The following is a 10,091-nucleotide window of genomic DNA, read 5'->3' as shown; positions in this document are numbered from 1 at the left end:
ATGACGTATGAGTTCAGCGTTGCGCATGTGCTGGTGAGTCTTGTGAAAACCAACGTTTGTTAACAGGAGCAAAGGAAGCAAAGTTTCCTTACTTTAGCAAAGGAAAACCAGTCTCCTCTTGGCTTATATCGAAATCCTCTGACATTCTTCTTAACAAATCCTCGTTTTGTACTTCTAATTCGTGACCGTTGTTTTGTTTTGATCTCTCCCCTGCGCTTCCGCGTGCGTCACTTCTCACCGGCACATGGTCGCACATGACGTCTTACATCATCCACCTGGAACTTCTTCCATTTACAACAGTGAGCGCAAGCTAGATTAAATTCATTATTACGTTTTAAATATGGTTATTTTTCATACAAAAACGCATCGATTCGGTACAGGAGGACTTTGTTCACCCCCCGGAGCTGTGTGAGGCGCTTTTTATTATGGATGGATGCACTTTATTTCACTTTTTTTGGACTGATGCGCTGCAACACCCGCTGACTGCCATTAAACAGCTTGGAAGATCAAAGACAATTTTTAATATAACTATAAAGAAGAAAGTCATATACACCTAGGATGCCTTGAGGGTGAGTAATTCATGGGCTAATTTTCATTTTTGGGTGAACTAACCCTTTAAGTGATGTCAAATATTTTTTTGACTTTAATAAAACTACTTAATTTAGATTTTTGGTAACCATTTTTGGGTTAACTTTTTTTTTTCAGTGTGCAGTGAATGTTTGCAAAGCTTTGACTAGGAGATCAAAGATAATGAACACAGTGACAAACCTTCTGGACAGTTGTGGTCAGTTCCAGACAGAGCTGAATGATCTTGTTTTTGGTTGAAGTGAAATCACTGATTCCTGTCAGGGGAGTCCTGCAGACAAAAACAAAGAGAACAAGTGTAACTCATTCAAAAGCTCATGAGATGTTCACACGTTTGCAAATTCTGGTATGTGTCGTTTCAAGCCCAAACATGCAGTCTACGTATATGTACGTGTGTGTCTGTATGCCAGCAGCCTGCATGACATCACGATGAAAGATTTAAAGTGTTTTGACTGAACACAAAAAACAAAACAATAGTTGGTGAGACACCTGCCAGTAAAAAATGTGATGCTGAAATTTATTTGCAGTCATTTAAAAACCCTGTCAATGACTAACAAGGCCCTCTGTACTACAACCCATATCTAGTATGACAATACTGTAGCGAGCTTGAACTGTTGTTCTAAATATGTTTTCCAAACATAAGATTTTGGTTGTGGGTTCACTGGAAATGTTGTTTTCTTAGCGTGAATAGAACTTTACATGAAGGTTAGCATGACATTGAATTTGTCAGCCTATTAATTTGCCGTTATTTTTTTTCTTTGTGAAAAAAAAAAGTATTCTCACAGCTTCGTAACATTACGGTTGAACCACTGATGTCACATGGACTATTTTAACGATGTCCTTACTACCTTTCTGGGCCTTGAATGTGGTAGTTGCATTGCTGTCTATTAGGGCTGAAACGATTAGTCGACATTAACAAAAAAAAAATTGTCGACAAATATTTTTGCTGTTGAGTAGTCGTTTGATGACCTAATGTAAGAGCCTGCAATAATGCGGTTTGACCAGTGTGGCGCTATAGCGCAAGACTGTCATTCAGCCTTCCTGGATTAGAGGTCTGCACGGGCTTTAAAGTGAAGCCCGTACCCGAGATCGTCTGACCCGACCCGACCCGAGCAGCACAGTTCAATTTAGAGCCCGAACCCGACCCGAACCCGAAATCTTTTTTTTTTTTCTCACAACGAATAGCCAATTTAAAAAAAATGCTGTATTTCACGATTGCATGCAACGGTCAGTAAGCAAATACATGTAAAGAAACAGAATCATTAAGGCTCGGCCAGTTCACAAGGCAAAAGAAAAAACACTTACCAGTTGAGCCCGACCCGAACCCGAAGCTATTCATTAAACATTAACCCGAACCGAAACCCGAAAGTATTTCGGGACCCGTCAGGCTCGGGTCGGGTAGCAGACCTCTATACTGAATGCAGTTCAAGAGAAGAAGACACATCACTTCAGACAGTGTTGCCAAGAATTGGGTTACTTTAACACTGTTGCCGCAGGTTGTTTTTCATGTCTGCGGGTTGAAGCGACCCCAATAACGTGATATTTAGGCCCTGGAATGCGAATTTTACCGGGGGACCCCCCCTCGAAATGCAATTGGGCTAGTTTTAAGCTAGTTTTGAGTAGCAATTGGGTGGGTTTTGTTGTGAAAACCTGCCTGACTTCAAAGCAAACGCCGCCTAACCTGAAGCTGCTGAGCAGTGTAAATATATGCTGCGCGCTTTCCTCTCAATAATGAAATAAACAACAAAAACTGACAGCTGTGAGAAAGCAGCAGTTAAGAAGGCATTTAATTACAGCGATGTGGATGTTTGCACAAGCTCTGCAGTTCGGTACTCTGGTGAAGTTCAGTCACGTCATGTTTATTTATATAGTACTTTCTGCAATAGATAGCCTTAAATTAAGCAGTTTTACAGTATTAAACTTAAAAAAACAGTGTCGCTTTTAGTTGGAATGACATGAGGGTGAATGATTAATGACATAGTTTTAAATTTTTGGTGAACTAACCCTTTAATTAAAGGGGTCCTATTATGCTCTTTTACAAAGTCTTGATTTTTGAAAAGTGATTTCTGTTAAATAAAATATCTCCTTTTGAAGTGGACTTTGAGCTTTGTAACTTTGCAGATCTTTTTTATGCTCAAACAGCAACATTACAGACTAACTAAAGTTGAAAAAGTGAAAAAGCATTATAGGACCCCTTTAAAGAATATAATTCAAGACATTTGAACAATGTTAAACAAATGTTTTCTCTTTTCTCACACTGTGAGAACTTGAAGTCAGTTTTCATTATATTTACATACATATTTAATTTACAAACCCTTTAATAATGTTAGCCAAAGTTGTTGAAACATTCCTTGTTAGGTGGGTTAGCATAAAATTCTTCAAAACGTTCTCTCAAGGTATTTAGTAAGTGCTATTAGTTAATGTTCAACAGAAGAAAGCAACTCATTCAAGATAGAAACAAACTGAGTGTGAGTAGATGAATTGTAGTTTTTGAGTGAACTGTCCCAATATTTGTTCATAACATTTACACATTCTTGTGTCCATTTACACATTCTTGTGTCCATTTACACATTCTTGTAACACAGTCCTGTTAACACTATTTTAAGAACATTTCTTCCAAACATTTGCACAGCCTTTACATTACGTTAGCCAAAGTGCTTGGAACATTCCTTGTAAGTCTGTAAGAGACAGAAAATCTCACATACCTGTCAAGCCAGGCCAGCATGCCCTTGGCAGCCGCTATCAGCTCCACCACAGCGGTGAGGAACACGTTAGGTGGTTTGTATGGACTTCCTCCATCATAAGTAGGGTTTTTCCTGCGCTCTGAGGCACAGTTGTGCAAGTTATTGGATGCTGCTCGCATCTGGCACACCAGAGTCTTCAAGTTATCAGTCTCCACGCCACAGTTCTGCAACAACAAATAAGCATTTGCATTAGTCATTTTAGATTAAACTAGATTTTTCATCTAAAGAAAGTGGTCCTTTTCCATTCAAAAGTCAATGACACAATGCTATGGTATTAGGTGTTACTAAAGTGTTATGAGTGCTTTTAGCACGTTTCTATGCAATTGCTAGGATGGTTGCTTTCTGAGAGAGCCCAAGTCTCTAGGAAAGATAGAGAGATAGATATGTAGATACTCTTGTGAAAAAGAAGTACACTTTAGCCTACCTCTAAAAAGAGTACTTCTTACGGAAATTAAATACTTTAAAAAATATTTACTTAAAATTGATGGTCCTCATTGACTTTCATAGTATTTTTTTCCTTACTATGGGAGTCAATGGGGACCATCAATTGTTTGGTTACTCGTATTGTTCCAAATATCTTCTTTTGTGTTTGACAGAAGAAAGAAACTTATACAAATTTGAAACAACATGAGGGGAAGTAAATGATGACTGAATTTTCATTTTTTGGTGAACCATCACTTCAAGTGCAAACTGAACGTAATGTTTTCAGACACTCAATACAGTAGCATGTTCACTGCAATTTAATGAAAATGCATTATAGTTTCAATTTGTTAAATGCAATTAGCTGAACTTTACAGTGCTTTTTGACCCACTTGTTGTCATTGAAATATGGTTAACATGAACTGCTGTGCGTTTATGATCAAACTAAAATATAAACATAAACATAATTTCTATGGAACTTTGTATGTAATGTATTTAAATACATTTGTAATTACACATTTGTAATGATAAAGTTTTAGTTTACTACATATACTAACTTAATATAGAATTTTAAATAACACACTACAGCTCAAATTTGTTTGTCAACACATGAAACTAAGTGTAGTGCTTTAAAGCAAATTAAAATATTATTAAAACATTTAAAAATGTACTTTAAAGTAAAACTTGCAAAAGTACACTCTTTAAAAGTGCAATTAAGTGTGTTAAAAAAGGTCATGAAAGTGTACAGTTTTTAAAAATGCACTTTTAAGATTTGAAGTACTCTACAAATGCAGTAAATTGGGGCAAGTTTCCCATTTTATTGTCAGGTTGAAGTTTAAAACTTTGGATTTGGACAAAACCCCTAAACCTAAGTAATAATAATAGTGATGCTGACAGTACCATTAATAAATGCCTGGCTTATCAAGCGCTAAAGCAGTTTCCATTTGTGTATCTTCCACTTTAGTGATATGAAAAGTGAAGTATGTGGTGTTTGTAATGCCATGTGACAGTGGCTACAGCGCACGGCTCATTCTCACAACCTTTCCAGCTAAAAATCCCATGGTCACTTCCTGACTTCAAAGGAATTCCAGAAAACCGTCTCTGCTCTAAACCCAGCCAGACACTGACCGACAGACTGTCTGCATGGACTTGAAGTCGGCCAAAAAAAGTGTACAGACTTTGGCCTGGTCAGCTACAACAACACAGAATAATACAGGTGCTTGAGGGAATAACCTCACTGAGTTCAGGAAGGATGCAGGTGCTCTTCTGGAATCGTCTCCTGTTGTTTTTGTATTACAACGAAGCTTTAGCTCTGATGAGTTCATGATGGCTGAATTATTAAAGGAATGATAAAGGGAAGTCCATCCTCCAGATATTCATTTCATGCTGCCCTCCTCGAAGATGAGGAGGAATAACTGTAATAGAAATTATAAGCAGAATCTCTCACAGACTGTAGGATCTGTTTAAGCCAGTGCTCCACACAGAGATCTGATCTGATCATCATCAGTCTGTCTGGAGTGACATGAAGAAACAGAACAAACTGAGACGGACTAAATCCAGAAGCACTGTGGCGACGTCGCCAAGATGCTTCAAGAGACCTACCTGCAAAGCTACAGTACTGTTCAAAGTTTTAGGCACAAATGCTGTAAAATGTCATAAAAATAATGTCATAAATAGATTTTCTTTATCAATTAACTTCTATTAACTAAATTAAATCAACATTTGGTGTGAGCACCCTTTGCGTTTAAAGCAGCTTTTGCCCTCGGTGCACTTGCGCATAGTTTTTCAGGGAGCTCTACAATGTTACAATGTAAGATAAACTTGCAATTATTAGCAGCAAAGTCGAATGAAATAAAGTAAATCACAATTCTAAAACAGTATTGAATATATCAAAAGTCTCAGTTGTGATATTAAGTCGCAGTCGCAAATGTCACATATAGGTAAAACCAGGAGAAATATTAAATCGCAATAGTAAAATGTGACCCTGGACCACAAAACCAGTCATAAGGGTCAGTTTTATTAAATTAAGATTTACATCATCTGAAAGCTGAATAAATAAGCTTTCCATTGATGTATGGTTTGTTAGGATAGGACAATATTTGGACAAGATTTGAAAATCTGGAATCTGAGGGTGCAAAAAAAATCCAAATATTGAGAAAATCGCCTTTAAAGTTGTCCAAATTAATGCCTTAGCAATGCATATTACTAATCAAAAATGAAGTTGATATATTTACGATAGGAAATTTACAAAATATCTTCATGGAACATGATCTTTACTTAATATCCTAATGTTTTTTGGCATAAAAGAAAAATCGATAATTTTGACCCGTACAATGTATTGTTGGCTATTGCTACAAATATACTTGTGCTACTTATGACTGGTTTTGTGCTCCAGGGTCACAAATATAAATTCGCAATTGTGCAGGAGTCAAAACAAGATCCCAAGTCCCAACTGTTCAGACTCTTCTATCAATAGTCCATTAGACTCTTCTATCTTCTGTCAAGAGTTTGAAATTGCTCAGACTCTTCTATCAATGGACATGTAATGGATTCCAGATGAGACATTTTTAGGTCTGTCTTATATTGTACGAAACTATGGCACTTTACCGCTGAGCCACAGAGAGTTGGGGAGTTTAGCACGTCCCCTAACACTCATGAAAGCGATTTTAAAAATAACCAGAGACCGAACAGATACACAGGGTTAAGATGAGGCTGGGCAGAAACTACTGGAACAATGGCGTGACATGTTTTCCTGCGCTGGTTACTGTGTGTTTGTCTGTATGGGTTTGTGTGTGTGCGAGCGTTGGGCGGGGGGGCTCTCTGACAGGTGGGTGGGTCACATCTGTTTCCTGCTCTTCAGGAGATATCTTCCAGAACATTCTACCCACGAGTGCTAGAGCGGACCTCTCACAAATTCAACACCGCATTGTCTATTCCAGCCTTCATGCTACAGCTCCTCTGTGGTTCTCCGCTCAGTGCTGCCTAGAACAGGTGACGCTTAAAAACAAACGGAAAACGACTGAGGTAAATCTTTTCTCAACAACATCCTTGTGAGCAGCCACCCTGTCTGACAGGTAGAGCTCCGACATCAAACCACATAGCTTCCGTTTACTGTTTGCTGCAGGCGTGTTCTTTCAAAGAAACACACCTTTTGTACAATTTTTGTACAATTATGGACGGATATAAAGGATTAGTTCACTCATTGTTGTCATTTGCACGCTTACATGTTCCAAACCTGTATGAATTTCTTACTTCTTGCATATGATGATGACCACGTGCTGTCAAACAACATACAACATACAATGATATTAGCAATATTACTAATACTAATTTTATACAATTTAGTCTAAACAAATGAAAACTTGCATATAAAATATTCATCCATTCAGACTTCACAGATTTTACATAAACCAATTAATATAAAATGTGAAGCATATTTGTCAGTCATACATGAAACGGGTAAAAAAAACAGGTAATTTCTGTAATAGTACTAATTAGCTGAATGTCAAAATAACAAGGTTTATATATTTAACATTATTAAATCCAATTTCTTTCTATCTCTATATCTCAATCATCTATATTTTTAACTAACTGAACTGAGTGTGTAAATCTTACCTGTTTCGTTTATGTATTACTTACAAATATGCATCACATTAAGTTTTTTAGTTTATATTCAAACTGTATAATCCAAACGGATGGAAATGTTATATGCAATTCAAATACATAAATCTTAAATTTAGACCTAAACATATTTTTATATATTATATCATATTCAGCTGTGTTTTGATTAATTAGTTCATTTGCTCCCAGGTGTGTCCCATTGGTGTCTGTGTAGTTAAAGTGTTCTCAGTTCCCAGTTCTCTGTCTGCTGTTGTGTCATTTTGTTTGCCTGATGTCTCCCATCCTGTGATCCCCAGCGTGCCTTCATTAAAACCCTTCTGGTTTACGTTATTCCTCGTCTCCTCGCTCGTTCCTGTGCTCCCAGTGTGTGAGTCGTGACAGAACAGCAGACCTAAACCGTAAGCAGCGCTCCTTCTCCCGTGTTTTATTTTTTTTCGTCGTTTGTTTTTCCTATTTGCTCCCCGCAGTATGGGAACCGCCCTGCTGTGAAGCGTGCCGGCCGCGCCGTTGTCAAACTCGCCGGCTGCGGCTCACATAAGCCCGCCGGCCGCTCTGAAGACAAACCCGCCGGCCGCTCGGAAGATAAGCTCGCCGGCTGCGCTGTTGTCAAGTTCGCAGGCCACGGCTCACTCCAGCCTGCCGGTCGCTCTGAAGACAAGCCCGCCGGCCAGGCTGATGTCAAACCCGCCGGCCGCTCGGAAGATAAGCTCGCCGGCTGCGCTGTTGTCAAGTTCGCAGGCCACGGCTCACTCCAGCCTGCCGGTCGCTCTGAAGACAAGCCCGCCGGCCAGGCTGATGTCAAACCCGCCGGCTCACTCTGAACAAATATCAATTGAAAGAATGAGCTAACCTATAAATGAACACTCTTTATGAGTGTTGGAAAATGGGACACAGTGCAAGCACAAGGATGCAATTTTGTTGTTTGGGGTGAATTTGCTTTTAGTTTTCTCCAAAACGTTTATGTACAAAAATAATGTATTTACAAACTAAAAATAAAAGGTAAAATAAGCTAATTATAAAGGAAACGTCGGTATGACAGCTTCTTTACATGCATTTTGACTGCTCTCAGCACCCGTACCGTAAGTGCACAATTACACGCGCAAGACAAAAAAAAGTGCGGCTGGCTTGACCGCAGTGCTCCACCGTGGCCTCCTGAGCTGCCAGATCCGCCGTGGCACCCCGAACTGCCAGATCCACCATGGATCCCGGGACGGCCGCCGTCCAGGAGGCCTTGCGTCCGGTAACCCTGCCCCATTTGAAGAGCGCCTCCAGAGCGCCCAACCCCCTCCCCATTGGATGTTGTACGGCGCGAGACGCACCTTCCGGGAGGGGGAAGTTATGTCAGACTCTGGTCCGTGTTTTGTTTGTGTTTTGCTCCTCATGTGCCTTCCTTGCCCTTATTTGGTCCTTCCTGTTCCTGTCCTCATTGTGAGTATTCGTATCCAGCTGTGTTTTGATTAATTAGTTCATTTGCTCCCAGGTGTGTCCCATTAGTGTCTGTGTATTTAAAGTGTTCTCAGTTCCCAGTTCTCTGTCTGCTGTTGTGTCATTTTGTTTGCCTGATGTCTCCCATCCCGGTTTTTTCCTTCTTCCCCCCCAGCGTGCCTTCATTAAAACCCTTCTGGTTTACGTTATTCCTCGTCTCCTCGCTCGTTCCTGTGCTCCCAGTGTGTGAGTCATGACAATTTTGGAATTTTTTGTGTTTTATTTTTATTTTGTTGAGATAAAATGGTATAGAATTATTTGAGAGCAAAATTAATCATTTTAAGTGACTTTAGGCATCACAACATAATAATGTACAGTGTAATATGTACAATAATGGATATTAATTGTGAGATTTGCTAAAGATTAGTTAGATTTTAACAGTGTTGTAATTTAATTACTTTTTCAAGTTAGATTTAATGTAATAAAATTTAATTAATATTAAATATTAATTATATTAATAATATATTAATTTAACTCCCATCTGCCCCCCCCGTTCCAAAAAAAAGAAGGGAAACGAATTAAAAGGCAAAATGAATCGTATGGACACATTTGTCATATACTTATCATCAATTTTGTGTGTGTGTGCGTCATTTTGCCTAATGTCTCCAGCCTAATGTCTATTTGTACTCCAGGTTTGGAACTTCATGAGGTTGAGTAAGTAAAGAGATAACTTTCATTTGAGTGAACTATCCCTTTAAGACACATTTGATGTTGTTACACATCGTATAAGCTTCCTTTCGAAAAGTACCATTTCACGTACAAACAAATTACACAGAAATGGCAACAAAACAGAAAGTTTTCAGTGTCTCTTTAGGGTGCAGTCTCCTATTATAAGGTCCTCTGTCAATCTCCCGTCCTGACACAGAATAGACTCTGAATGGACACAGTGGACACTGTTTGTTCCAACTGACCCTCCCTATTCACATCCACCACAATGTTGGGACCGAGCGGCAGCTAGCACAGCTTCTGCGATTAAAAATCAGCACTGTCTACAACTTTGGGTTTGCTAACTGCACACAAAAACACACACGGGTTTATACAGGCAGAATGCTCCTCTAGTCCCTCATGTGTTTTAAGGTGTATTTTGTGGTCATTAATACTGTCTGAATGGAAAAAAAGAGAGCGGGGGAAGTCGAGAAGAAACCTTGGGAAGGAAGTGAGCAAAAACAGCTGATCGGAATGCCTGGGAAATCTCTGCTTTCCTGTTCACGGCAGTCTCCACCTATAACAGAGCTC

The 10,091-nt window shown here is 39.1% G+C and overlaps 1 protein-coding gene across 2 annotated transcripts in view; it reads right to left on the bottom strand.

The window, feature by feature from the left end:
• The window catches only part of cnksr3 (cnksr family member 3), a 53,890-nt gene that overhangs the window by 25,114 nt on the left and 18,685 nt on the right, over positions 1-10,091 (bottom strand). For both annotated transcript variants that reach the window (XM_016474033.1, XM_016474034.1), the window contains exons 3-4: positions 3,291-3,493; positions 769-856 (exon numbers count right to left, since the gene is read on the bottom strand). In XM_016474033.1, coding sequence (XP_016329519.1) covers positions 769-856; positions 3,291-3,493 — 291 coding nt within the window. The remainder of the gene's footprint in view (positions 1-768; positions 857-3,290; positions 3,494-10,091) is intronic.

This window comes from Sinocyclocheilus anshuiensis, unplaced genomic scaffold (assembly GCF_001515605.1).
Source record: "Sinocyclocheilus anshuiensis isolate Anshui unplaced genomic scaffold, SAMN03320099.WGS_v1.1 scaffold1816, whole genome shotgun sequence".
Lineage (NCBI taxonomy): Eukaryota > Metazoa > Chordata > Actinopteri > Cypriniformes > Cyprinidae > Sinocyclocheilus > Sinocyclocheilus anshuiensis.
Note: the sequence above shows the minus strand (reverse complement) of the source record. Positions and strands in the feature narration are given on the sequence as shown.